This window comes from Branchiostoma belcheri, unplaced genomic scaffold (assembly GCF_001625305.1).
Source record: "Branchiostoma belcheri isolate BF01 breed outbred unplaced genomic scaffold, Haploidv18h27 scaffold17, whole genome shotgun sequence".
NCBI classification, from domain to species: domain Eukaryota; kingdom Metazoa; phylum Chordata; class Leptocardii; order Amphioxiformes; family Branchiostomatidae; genus Branchiostoma; species Branchiostoma belcheri.
Window position 1 is genome coordinate 1771483 of NW_017803157.1, and position 14407 is coordinate 1785889.

A 14407-nucleotide genomic window follows, 5' to 3' on the forward strand; every position below is an offset into this window, starting at 1 on the left:
AGCATCTCCGAACCGAGAGGGTAGACTGGAATAGAGACCGGGAACAGAACAGGACTGGTAACAACGTGCCGGCAAGAATATTTCTCCTGGTGAAGTGTACACATGGCTTCTACAATACTCCCATAGTTCAGCATACATCGTGAGGGTTGACAGGACTCTAGATAACGTTATAGTTCAGGTAAGGCCTACTACATGTATAGATCTTTCCTCTTGTTGGAAACTTTGAATGCACGACATGTTTTTATTGATGTCTTTGCAGTAGTAATTTTTTCTATAATGTCACTTGGTCATGACCTTTGATATTAGTATCACACGTACAGCACTTTGACGTTATAGGTGATTGATGTGAATTTTTTTCTGTGTGTTTTCTTTTTAAATTTTTTTTAAAGTTTCATTTCAAATAAACAATACATACGTGTACAAATGCGACGACGTGGAAAAAGAGTAGAGATACAAACATTTTTTTTGTGTTTGTGTTTTTCTAGATTAAGAGGAAGACACCGAGATGGTGCAGTTATACTACTACGAGAACCTCGGAGCGGAGTGCCGCAAGCTTCTGGCCAAGACCGACTACCCGGTGAAGATCCTCCTGTTCCCGTACGAGGGCTGGGCGGCCTCGGCTCTGCGAGTGACGTGGACCCTGAAGTTGCACAAGTGGAGCCGGTCCCGCTGCAAAGTGGCGGAGAAGTGCGGCAGCCGCATGGCGTCGACCGTCGCGAAGGTGACCGAGTTCGCCAAGGGGTACATGTCGATCAGGGGCAGGTTCAAAGGCGTGAAGGATCCCGACTTTGAGTTGTGTCTCACGTCGCATGTTTCTAACGCGGATTTCCGCGACGGTTACTTACTGACGGGGACGCTAGAGCGGGGGGACCGCTCCGAGGGAAGGATGGAGCTCACCCACTTCGCTATGGTGCGGAGAGACCCGTACTGAAGGCCTGAAGCTCTCGGAGATACTCCTGAGACTGCTCTAACCGAGGACGTACATTCAAGCAATGACGAGGCACGAAGCGCTGATCATGTATGACAGAAGGTAGCAATATGATAGATAGGCCCTCTCACAAACAAGACTGCAGGCTTGCCAAAAATATCCCTCTCTGTTACACGTGACATATGTTTGACATTTTCCGGGCTGATTCCTGGCAGATATAATATAAGAACCGGCTCAACAATGGCGACAGACGCATTATTACATGTAGGTACCTGGCTTATATGATGCTACCGTTTCTACAGCCACGTTTTGTTATAAGCATCTACCTTCAATACTTAACTCACAGCTAAATCGCTAGCTTAGTCTGGTAGCCGCTGCAATAGAGAGTACAGGTAAAATAGAATTATATATCTAGCGCCCAAGCGGCGTACAAGATTGCTTTCTTTGTGTGTACAAACCACGTTGAACCAGCAATCACTGCAGGCGCATATTTACGAAGCTTAGCCCGAGTATCTGTTCTTTGTCAACCCCACGCCAGCCGCCGCCGCTATAGAAATTCGATGCTATCAGTTCTGTGCTTAACTGAAGCGTTCCCGGGCCGTACGTCAATTGTTGACGTTGAGAAATCTGCCGATAACTGACTGGCAATGAAAACGACGCGGCGTGAACAGCCTAGACGTGTGCAGTCATTTCAAGCTGCATATTAATATAATATTATATCTGCCAACATTCTGAATATGAATTTTCCTTTGTGTGTGTCGGAAACCACCAGAGACATGCCTCGCCTTTTAATATTGACGAGCAAATAATTGGGTTTGTGTTCCAAATCATCCTGATGTATTCCTAATTGGGATTTATGACCCTCATTTAGCCACCGCCATTTTTTCCGCCTTAATACCAATACATGAAAAACGCTGTTCATATATATAATATTGCTGTCTGCCATTTGACGAAACGTGTTCATTATTATTGCATGAATCCAGCGCCCTTCTGAGATTATGATCATAAAGGCATATCATAGAGCACCAATCAGACAACCCTCCCCGATAGGAGCGGCCAACCTGGAGCGCTCCCCGGGCGACTTTGACGGATCGCTGTCGTTACAGAAACAATTTGGCAGCGACCGATAAAAAGGCCTGCCCGGGTAGAGACGACCCGCCTGCACTGCCGGGGCTTCATAAGCATGCAGCAGCGGCCTGGAGAGGTTATCTACGGGCGAATTTGTAACCCAGGGTAGATTTACTAGCAGATTTAAGACCCCCAGGCGCCGTAACTGCCCTCAAAATCCTATTAAGTACCAACCATTTTACCAAATTACTTCCCCCTTCGCATCGATGTTCTGTTTCATAATGTCATGATGGGGAGGATACGTGTCGTTCTTAGGTCTCACTGAACTGGCGACTATAAAATATTTACCAAATCCCTCTGGTAGGGACGGAATACGAACGTTTCATGTAATATATAATGTTAGTGTAACATTATTTTGACAGTGCATCTATATGTGTGCCGGTACAATGCTAGGTAATCTTTAGTACATTATGTGTCTGTATTGTTTTCCCATGCTGTATGTATGTATGTACATCGCTGGCGAGTGTGTGTGTGTCTACCAAATGAATAAAACAAAAATCTACCCATCGTATCGTGCGGCGTTGATCAATGATCATGTTTTTGAAGCAGCTAGCGTGCCGTAACTTCAGGGTAATGAGTTTTCTAACATTGATGAGGTGCCTTATATTTAAAGATCGGGTGGTACAGGGGAGACAGGGCTCGAAATTAAAGGTGGTCCACTGACCACTAACATATAGGCTGGGACAACTAAAAAGACACTTTGGGACAGTTTTGGGACAATAGAAAAATAATCAACATCAGAATGTCGGCCCTTCTTTTGTTTATCAGGCACACGTCCCGGCTTTTGGATCCGGAAAAGTCTCCCGAATTCCCTGTCTACACTGCAATTTTAGTGCGCCTGGGAGTCAGAACATAAGCAAAATAAAGTTGAAGTCATACCCAAAAAGCAGGTTGAGACAATTCATCCTCACTTCGGGGCAATTGAAATTTATTTTTGGGACAGTGCTGGGACAATATATTGTCCCAGCACGAGAAGAACTTTATTGACACAACAAAAGTACAGCGACTTTCGTAAGGTCTTAAACTACATGTAGACATACAGACAATACAACGAGATAAACCTACATACAAGGCAATATATGAATCAACTTATACTACTTGTTTTAAGGTCTAAACATTCTTTGATATATTTACCTATTTATACACAGTAAGGGTTATTCTAGAATGACATTGAATTTATCTATAGCATCAAATGTAACAAATTTTGTTGAGCAAGCGGAGAGAAGGTTGAACAGCTTTGTGCGTTTATCGAAAGAAGAAGAGTTGATTTCGAGGCCTGTGGGAGGGTGTATGCAGCGCGGCGTCGCAAGACGATCGATACGGACTCGGCGGTTGCCTTCCAATTACGGGGAAGTCTTAGAATAGAGACAAACGGTGTGATTGGTACTCCTTAAAGATTGGGGTCGATTTTATCATCACGACTTGAACAAACGGCACGCGTCTAGATCAGATTGGTTCACTGTATAAATCTCAGTAAGATAGAATGTACAAGAATGGAATAAAATATATCACTGGATGAAATAGGTTCGGATACACTCATATCCCGCCCCGTATCTTTTCCGTATTCTTTACATATACGAACATATACGAGCAGATGCGAGGGAATATGGCCACAGAAAATATGACAACATGAGACCAAAGTATGAAAAGGGAAAAGTCCGATATACAGGATCAGAATTAGGCACTTAAGATGATGATGTTATCTGTATGCAGTTTGAATCAGTAGTGAAATCGTTTAGTTTAAGATAACTACAACTGTGTAATAGGGAGAATTTGAGCGTAAAAATAAAATTGCATATGACAAATGTGATCCTTTGGGTACATTGCTGTAAATCCTTCGCCTCTACCAGGCTTCGGGTCGGCTGGAAAGAGTAGAAAATGGCCAAATAGAGAGATAACATGCCGGGGGAGTTGGCCCGCTAGAGAGTACATTTTGCCTCTCTCTAGCAGGCAAATTTTAAACTCCCTCGGTATGTTATCTCTCTATTTGGACAAGTTCTAATCTTTCCAGCCGCTTCGCGAAGCCTGGTAGAGGCTAGTAACTTCTTACTTTGCAGTGAAAGTCCAGGATCTGTATTCACGTCTGCGTCACGCAAAAGTGGTATCGATTGTGGGTAACGTTATGGAAGCGCAGATGAAGTTTTCTCGTGTCAGGAGCGCCGTGTTCAATCCCAACACGCTCCGCTTCACATCTCCAGCCGGGGCCGAAAACTTGGCGAAGGAAAGAAAATAAAGTTCCCAACCGTGGCGTAATGCGGTGAGAGTTCTATATGACGCAAAAAAATGGCGACAGAAGGGAAGAAAAAAGAGACTTCAAACCTCTCGGAAGCATTAAGAGCTTTTGTGACTTAGTATATTAAGCTGAAAGTGTATTACTTTTTATAACACTCCCTTAGTGGGTATACCCACAGTAACAGTGTGGGTGGACTTCCTCCCAGCCTGCTGACTATCTGCGGTAACCAAATCTCCGCCCCCTCTCCCATCCACTTTATCACATTCAAATACCTGCTAAAACGCACGCACGCAGTTACACACACGCACGCACGCACGCTCACTCACTCACTCACTCACTCACTCACTCACTCACTCACTCACTCACTCACTCACTCACTCACTCACTCACTCACTCACTCACTCACTCACTCACTCACTCACTCACTTACTCACACACGTTGTTTGAAATAACCATATTTTAAAATTGTCATATCATGAATCTGTAATATATATGAAATGATATAATATATATGTATGTGAGCTAATTACAGCTTTTCTTGCCTTGGGGGCCTTGTTGATTTATATATTCATTTATTCATAACGTTTCATACATTGATATAAATAATGTTCCCGTGAAATGATCATTGAACTGTTTAAACAACACTTCAATAGCAACGGGTACGAATTGTTTTGATATACATGACTCTATGTTTAGACCTTATTTATTTTAGATTTATTTATTCTAGATCTAAATTTAGATAGTTACCAAAAGCAGCGATTGAGACATCTGGGGGCGGCAAATCGTTCTGCTGACATTTGCAACCCCCTCACGTCTCCGCTGTCATTTTGTATGAACGTTTACAACTTTTCCAAAAGACGGCGCCGTGAGCGAAATGGAAAATTTGGGTGAGGGCGTGAATGAAGTACCTAAGGAGTTACTGGAGTGTGGTTCTGCTACGCCTGCCAAGAACGATGGAAAACCCACGATAAGGGTGGGGGTGGGGGTGTGTGCTGGTTGAGACATTCGTAGACTCTACGGCTGATCGCAGTTTTTTTTACTAGAACAATCAGAACTTTCATCGCTCAAGAACTAAAATCCAATATGACATAGTGAAGAGTATTTATTATGGGTTCACCACACCACGAAGTGGTGTGGTGAAACCATATTGCTTTTTCTGATGTTTCTTCTTCTTCTTCTTCTTCTCCTCCTCCTGCCATTTTTTAAAATGGATTCAGCTTCTTCATTTTAGGGCCCAAGGTCCTGAAATTTGGTATGGAGGTACAGTGGGCAAATACCCCTAGGCGTTTTTTAAATTATTGTGATACAGGCTTTTAGAATGGTTTTATTTGAGTTTTTTGGCTGTGTTATAGCAAATGTATTACTGTGTTAGTGTGCCTTGTTTACCAGTTTGGGCATGAGTCATCACAATGGAATGCAGGGCATCAACCAATAGGCATGCAGCTTTCCTCTATTCTTCTTGCTGATTGGCTGTTGGGATTTAACTTGATTAACACCCGCACAGAGCATTTCCATACTGACAGTATGTCTTTATTCAAGTGTTTTGGTAGGTATTTCAAGCTTTTCTGCTCCAGCATTGGAATGCGGGGCATGAACGTTTTTTTTTATTTTGAAAATCAACAGTTTGCATTATGCAATTAAAAATCCTAACCAATAAAGTAGGGAATAGCTATCCAACTGTTGTTTTAGTTGTATTTTACTTCATATTATAGTTATATCAATGTAAATCATTGTTTTCCCTTGTGTTTCTCATTCTTTCCCTGCCATGTCGTAAAATGTGGTGAACCCATCGCTGTATTTGCTCCAAAGCAAATATTGGCCTTTCTAGTTTATTCTGATTTAACTAATCTGCTCTACAAAAGACAATGCACAAAGCAATGTAGGAGTAGAATATGCTTTATCTTTGATTGCCTAAGTACATGTTTTTCCGTTGGAAAAAGTAGAATATTTTCAATGAAATGCGTAACACGTTAAGTCCTTTCTGCCTAGGGACATAACGAAAGAACATTGAGGCGAATTTGCACGTACACGGCTTAGCTACTAACTCCCAGGACACTTGGAGCAACCAGAAACCAATAAATCTTTTAGAGACCTTTGTGAGAAAAAAGGTACTACTTTCAAACGGGGCTTGCTATGAATATCACATCCCGTATATTCAGAAAAAAAAACGCTTTGTATGTTTAGCTGCAAATGCTCCATTTTGCAGTTTGTACCAATAAGGACAAGAATTATATTATACAAATATACAATAAGATAATAATATCAGATGATGTAGACCTGTGCATTCACGGTACACAGAGGAAAATACCTGGTCGTGTTTTCACGTAATTTATGTTTTATCAAAACTGAGCAAAACTGATATACAGCATTCAGATATTTGCATGTAGCTAATGAGACATTAAACAGTGGTAGTCTGTGTATGCTTTGCATAATCCACATATGATCTCAAGAGAAATCTGGCTAATTTGGTTTGTGATATTAATCTATATGTATCACTATTCTGTGTTTTATAACGTAAACGCTTTTTCATTGTTCACATTGAGGAAAATAGTACAATACAAAGTGGTAGCACACTCAAGTAGCCAAGACTACTAGTTATTTTAATGCTACCACTTAACACACAACGAGAGGATACATTAGGCCACACCGATTTAATTTTATGGATGACATCCGCGCGCGCATTGATTTTCGCCCGATCTCAAAAAAAAAAAGATCACGTCTTCCGAGGCTCTGGACTGGCTTTAGGCCTGGGTAGTCCATGGTGGTGATAACTCTGGTGGACGGCAGCCAGGCTACCGAAGCCCCAAGACTCAAGAACTCAGTACATACGTACAGTGTCGATTCATAAATTCCGCAAAAATCCAGCATGTGTCGGCCTGTCGTATACGTCGCTGTGTAATGCGCCAAATTCACAATACCAGCTGTGTATTCCTGTGGTTTAGTAGCATTTTTATTTTTGGCTGGATTTTTCTTTTTTTCGCCCGCACGCACTAGTTTGGGGGTCTTCAGAGGATGTCATCCATAAAATTAAATCGGTGTGGCCTTATAACAAAAACGAATCTAATATAAAGGAAATACAGATACTAGTGATACATATGCGTAAACGGTTGAAGACGGTAGGGGGTCTGGGAGTACAGGGCAGGAGTTCGTAGTTTGGGAGACGAAGCGAAGGTGAGTCAAACAGTGACCACACCCTCCTAACCTTCAGGGTTGTCCTGGAGAAAATGTGTTTATAACGAGCACATGCCGTATGCCTAACAGGACACGTAATAGTCCCCCCGGGTCGCGCCTTGCTGGCCCTCCGCGCAACACCCCATAATTCACCCGGTAAAACCCGCACTCGTCGCCCGCACCCCACGATCAAGCTGCCCGGAACTTTCCACAAGTGCGAGCCAAAATTGCTCCTCAGCCAAATGGCCACCAATTCAGCACCAAGGACAGACACGCCGCTGTAAGTCATGATTTTTTCACGGTACTTTTATGTTACTTCACAGTTTTCACTGTCACTTCTGTAGCGTGAACATATCATTCCAGTTAACAAATAATTCCTGGACTGTCGCTTTCCTGCACCCGTCTCTACCGTGAATATGTAGTTCCGTGAACATGTTCACTTTTCCTAGGCTGTGAAATTTCGCTACCGTGAACATAAAGTGAATTACAGCAGCACCCAAATTACACCCACGTTCAGCCTCCTCTCAACATGCGAGTCAGCGACTTTCTTTTTTTTCTTTCCAGGAAAAATTTGCTGCCCTTTGGGCTCGTCAAAATTAATTGGTTATTGATTGCCGCGTTAACCTTGAGGGTCAGAGACAATAAGACGCCTGTGCGTGCGAAGGAACACGCAATAAGGGCGTGAAGGAGGGGGGGAGGCACTTAGCCTCTACTAGGCTTCGGGAGGCGGCTGGAAAGAGTAGAAATAAGAGCAAAATAAGAGAGATAGCATGCCAAGGGAGTTGGTCTGCTGGGAGAGAATAGTTTGCCTCTCCCAGCAGACCAACTCCCTTGGCATGCTATATCACTTATTTGGCCGATTTCTACTCTTTCCAGCCGCCTCCCGAAGCCTGGTAGAGGCTAGGGGGCACTGGTTACAGTTAGCCTCCTGTGCAGGCCTCCGGGCGGGTGGGAGTTTTGATACGGCGTTTTGTAGAATTTTTTACGCGTTCTTTTGCCGACCATCCTACAACCAGCCGTGGTGGGTACAAACCTTCCATGGGCGGCTGGTTGTAGGATGGCCGGCAAAAGAACGGGTTAAAAATTCTACAAAACTCCCACCCGCCCGGAGGCCTGCACAGGAGGCTAGGTTACAGTAACTTTAGTAAGTAAATCTTAGAGACTAGTTAAACCTTTACTGTTGCCGCTTACATATATTCTGTACTTAGTTTGCCGCATACATATATTCTGTACATAGGATGACGTTATTCATACACTCATGTATTTAGCTTTGTTAGATCTTTATTCGTACTGAAGTCCCTTCTGTATTTTTTGCTGTCAATAAAGAATCTGCTTCTGCTTCTATACGTTTGCTTTTTATTGGCAGGGAGTATATATCTTGTCAGGGTTTCTTTTCCTTCTGTTGTTTGTGTAAGCTTTGAAAGCCCAGCGCAAGCCTAGATTGAGAATAAGGTACCACACACAACACATTTAAGTGATAAATTGTGCGGTCCCAAAGCGGGTTTGGGATTTGACTTGCATTTTTTTCTCCATTAGGCCACACTATCTTGATTTTATGGATGACATCATTGGACATCCCAAAACTGATGCGAACGTGCCTAATAAAATGGACAACAAAAGAACATGCAAATAATTTCCATATCTACCTGATCACAAAGGTTAAGATACACAAAGATATGCAGAATATGGTATAGCAAAAAAATCATTTATTTCAGTTCTTTGAAGAAGTAGGATCAGGTATATATACTTGCTGATGGTAAAAAAAAATTTGCTTGTACCCCAAAGCACGGTATACTGTAAAGAATTCGACCGAGCTGGATTAATATATCCTGGAAATTGAATTGGAAATCGGAATAAAATTATGCGCCCTTGGATGTCATCCACAAAATGAAGTCAATGCGGCCTTAGCCTTGCTTTGTCATGCTTGGTATGGTGTGTGACACTGACAAATGAGAGGGGCGCTTACATGTGGAGTGTCGGGCGATATGTCTAGCGCAACACGGTCGCTATCTTATAGTAGGCTACAACAAATATGATTTGATTGATTTCATCCGTGGCACTATGATTTACGAACAAAGCCAAGAATACTTGCGAATACATTAATGTTCATTAAATCAAATTTTCGCGAGCAATCGTCGCAAATTGAATTTTTCACGACCAGGGGACGGTACGTATTTGCATGAAAAATAAATAATTCAAAATAATTCAAAGAAAACATTTATGTACACCTTCTTGAACTGAAACATTTTAATAAGTTTATCTGTTATCATCTATACGATTTCAGCAAGTACGATTGTTATCCTGTATGAGAAAGCTACCTATCAGTAAGACAAGTTTAGCAAGACATATTTGGTATGTATGTACAGCAGAAAAGTAACTTCAACTCTCACGATTTCGTTGGAAAGCCTCAGATCGCCACATAAAAAACGATGAATATGCAGCATCAGTAAAGCCAGAGCTATGCGCATTCCATATACCTACGTGTTCAACACATTCTTCAGAAGCCCTTTTTTTAATGTGGCGGTCTTACATCTAGAGTACCTTTCGGAATTATGAGAATTGACGTTAGATATCCATACTGTTTGTAACCATTTGTACATTTCTGCATAAGAGGTATCCATTATAAAAGGTGAAGAATGTAACATTCTCTTGCATCACAGTGATGAACAAACCTTTTGAAACAGAAGAGGAATATTCCACAATAATATCACATCATAATCTTCAGAAACGAGAAAATAAGGCCGAATTAAAGAGCAGCAATAATATTATGCCCGTACAAACTATCATAACCAAACACTTGTACGGACATACTAAATGGGACTTTGGAACACAAAAAACAAAAACGAGTCAGGACGTTTCAAATTTGTCTTCTTCCCATAAATGTGATTCAAGAAAATTTTCACTGTTCAGTGTATGATAAATTAACCTGTCAGTTCATAAAATTTCATGGCACTAAATTTCGTCAGTGACACTAGAGAGAGTTGTCAGAAAAGCAGGTTTATAAGTACAGAGTACATGCGGAGTAAAAGTTTCTTTCTTCACACCAGGCTCTGAAACTGAGACTAGCAATTTCATTTCGCTTGGCTGCAGAAATGAAGACGTACACGGCATTAGGAGAGACAATCGACCGCATCAGTGACATAAAGGGGCCAGACAGTTTCATTAGGACAGGAGTAATGTAATTTAAGCACACCATTACATGGGCCGCTGCCAAGGGGACAGAATTATGTGACCATAAGGCCACACCAATTTAACTTCTTGGTTAACGGATTCGCCGCTTCATTTTCTTCTGATTTGCAAATAAAAATAAAATTCAGAATCAACTGCAAAATGCTCATATTTTGCCATGAACAGTTGAAAACAGTTCTTTTCTTACTACTTGTTACAGTCATTCCATATTTCAATGCAGTAGTATCATTAAAAGTTCAAAATTCATTGTTTAAATTTTGAACCAGCCTGGTGTGTTGACTTCATGGCTCTCATCGTACCATTTTGTGCCATAATAGGATGCCTAGGCCTGTTTTTATTTTAATTTTTTTCGCCCGTCCGCTCCATTATTTTTCTAGAAAAATCCGTTAACCAAGAAATTAAATTGGTGTGACCATAAGGAGAGGAGTTTACCTCAGAAAATGAAATACTTGTACAATGTCATTATTCAATCAGGGCTGACAGATAATGTGTGCAAATTAGATTAAGAGAGTAGAAGTTGCTATAATATGTATGTCTTCAATATTCTTCGCATTGTTAAGTAAATACATATAAAAGATACAGCAACAGTTACAGAAATGTTGCTCGTGTTCGGTTGTAGGTAACATAATAGCAAGTAAAAATTATCTAACAAAGCACCGTCAGTAGAAACCTTCCTAACAAAAATCTCATCATCTTACATGTATGATTTCATGAAATTAAATAGGCAACAATGTACAAATGTAGGTCAAAAGTAAGGTTAGAGAACATGCATGGTATAACACATCATACCTACATGTGACTAAATATAATACTGATTTGAGTTTAATCAAATACAAGAAAATATGTTAACTTTTATGTACATTCATACTTAAAAGTCTTTTTTTTTACATTGCATGGGGAAATAATCCACCAGTATCAAAACATCACTCTCAATTTGGAAACAAAAAAATCTGACATAAACTTTGACATGTACATTTACCAAGAGTTGTGTCACATCAGTGTCTAGTACGATGGCCTGTATTTTCTGAACCAGGACCTTATTTGCAGAAAATAAGTAGGCCAACCCTATAACCAAATTACTATTAGAGAATCAATGTAATAAAAATGACAACAAAAGGGCAATAGAGTCTTCATTACATGCAACATTCATAATACAGAGACCCTGTAAGAATATGTAAATTTTGGAGGGATTCACATATAAAGCCAATGCTGCCTATATCTCTAGCATTACTGTATATTATTCTTACTACATAATTCCAGTCTAACAAAGCAATGTGCTTGAAAACAGTACACATGCACACAGTGCACAATAGAATGTATGAACATCACTCTGATTTGTGGAAAGAAGTGAAATTAAGTACATTATGAAGATTTTCTTTATTGATTCCCAAAAAGGACAAACACCTGAAAGAACATATTCATGTAGGAATGAAATATTGAGACAGAAATGATATATTTTCCATGTGTGGAGGTGTGGCCCAATCTCATTCCCAGAGTGCTGAGAGGCAATTCAGTCTTGTCCCCAGGGTGATGAGATGGATTTCCATGGAGGTTGGTAAGGATGGAAACTGTGGAGAGACAACAGAAACAAAACATCATTCAGCACAGACCAGCACAGTCCTGCAATCTTTCTCCATTTTGTGAGCTGATTTCATCATTGTGTCATTTTGGAGACAAGGAAAATGACTGTATCAAAAACATTGTAAGAAAATCTATGTCCCACTAAGCAGAGATATCTACCAACCGCCAAAAAAATGTGACCAACAATAAGATAATAAAACAAACACGCACAAAAGTTGCCAAAAATCACCGTATGGAAAAGGATAGTATACAATTATAAAGATACTAAGGATGAACCGCAACAAATTGAACCAAATATGCAGTTGCCAAAAGTCAAATTACAAAATGGTAGAGAAAATCAAAATACTGGATCATTACTTTGCCTACACGATACAATAATTTACATGATGGCTTTGAATTTATCATTAGCTTAGGCCACACCAATTTAATTTCTTGGTTAACGGATTCGCCTCTTCATTTTTTTCTGATTTGCAAATAAAAATAAAAATTCAGAATCAAGTGCAAAATGCTCATATTTTGCCCTGAACAGTTGAAAACAGTTCTTTTCTTACTACTTGTTACAGTCATTCCCTCTTTCAATGCAGTGCTACCATTAAATGTTCAAAATTCATTGTTTAAATTTTGAACCAGCCTGGTGTGTTGACTTCATGGCTCCTATTGTACTATTTTGGGCCATAATAGGATGCCTAGGGCTGTTTTTATTACCCTCCATGAAAATGGGGGTACTGTTTTTACTCCGTTTCATGTTTGGTCTGATATCTGAAGATCGGTGAGAAGGAACTGTACGATATTTGGCAGATTGATGGATGGGGCCTTGGAGATTGTGTAGGTTGACTTTGAGCCCCTGGTGATTGACCTTGGTACTGCAGTTTAATTTTTTTATTCTGTTGTTTTCGCGTTATGGACTGTTTGTGCGATATTAAGGTAGCATGTAGTTGTTATTACCATGGTTTAGTGGTTTAAATTTGGGTCCCCTAGCTGTTTGCGTTTGATATTTACAAAATGTTTAATGTTGGACTTTTTGTGTTGAATGTTTGGAAAATCTGGGGGATGGTTTGGTATGATTTTTGGTATGTGGGTAGTTGTTGAGTCTCTTTGTGTTTTGGAGTGCATTAGCAGGTTGTCGCATATTTTTATTGCTTAATTTAAAAGGATTTTCACTTTTTCACCCCTACTTCATAATAGGATGGTCTGTTTGACCCAAAAGTTGGGACAGAGTGTTTTTGTTTATACCTCCAGCTGGCAAATCAGACCCAGGCAGCCCTATCTATTTTTACCCCTAGACAGATCTAGAGTCTGCAGGAAAATAAATCATGTTTGGCTGGTCTGCAGGTCATTTGTCTGTCTGGTCATTGACCTACATGTACAGGCAAATGTAGCCTGGGTACCATCCCCAGTAGTATATTCGCAAACTCTATAACAGTTATAGATTACAAAATAACAAGCTATTTCATGGAGGGATGATGTCTACGACTTCTCCTTGTTTTTATTTTTTTTTCGCCCGCCCGCTCCATTATTTTTCTAGAAAAATCCGTTAACCAAGAAATTAAATTGGTGTGGCCTTAGAGCATAAAATTGCCTCTGATATCAATATGGAATCCATTATGATTTAGCTGGAGGTTCACTAAAAGCACAATCAATCTATGACTTAGATATTACATGCCATTTTCTACATTAGCTTGTTTCTCACTAATGTAGCCTTTTATTATCCTCAGACATGTATTGTTAATGGGGACAGGCAGCTCAAAAACCTTGTATTGCACACAGGCTTTCATTACTTGTATATAGCATGGCACCAAAGATGTTATTAGAAAAAATTCTGAAACTTGTGATTAGCCCACTCGATTGTAACACTTTATCAAAGACTTGTGCTATCCCTTATTATTTGAATAATTATGATATAGATTTGTTAGGTTTTATTCAACATTAGGTCTTATTCAACACTTATTTTATTGTTTGTTACTCTCTTTATGTAGTTTGCCATACATTGTACCATGTGCAATTGTCGTGCAATAAAGTTCTTCCATATGATGTTAATAATAACAGATAGGCTCTCCTTACTACTAGCACAAACAATTGAACAAAATAATACATTATAGGTATGTGTTTACTAATTTAAAATATTCGTCAAAAACATTATATCTACGTGTAGTTACATGAACAGTAATATTTGTAAC

The 14407-nt window shown here is 40.1% G+C and overlaps 1 protein-coding gene across 1 annotated transcript; it reads left to right on the plus strand.

Moving 5' to 3' along the window:
• The first annotated feature begins 485 nt into the window (after window positions 1–485).
• On the plus strand, window positions 486–2514 carry LOC109466640. Its single transcript, XM_019764371.1, has one exon. It carries the CDS (start codon window positions 506–508, stop codon window positions 929–931), a length of 426 nt encoding a protein of 141 aa, XP_019619930.1. The 5' UTR covers window positions 486–505; the 3' UTR covers window positions 932–2514.
• Window positions 2515–14407: the final 11893 nt, after the last annotated feature.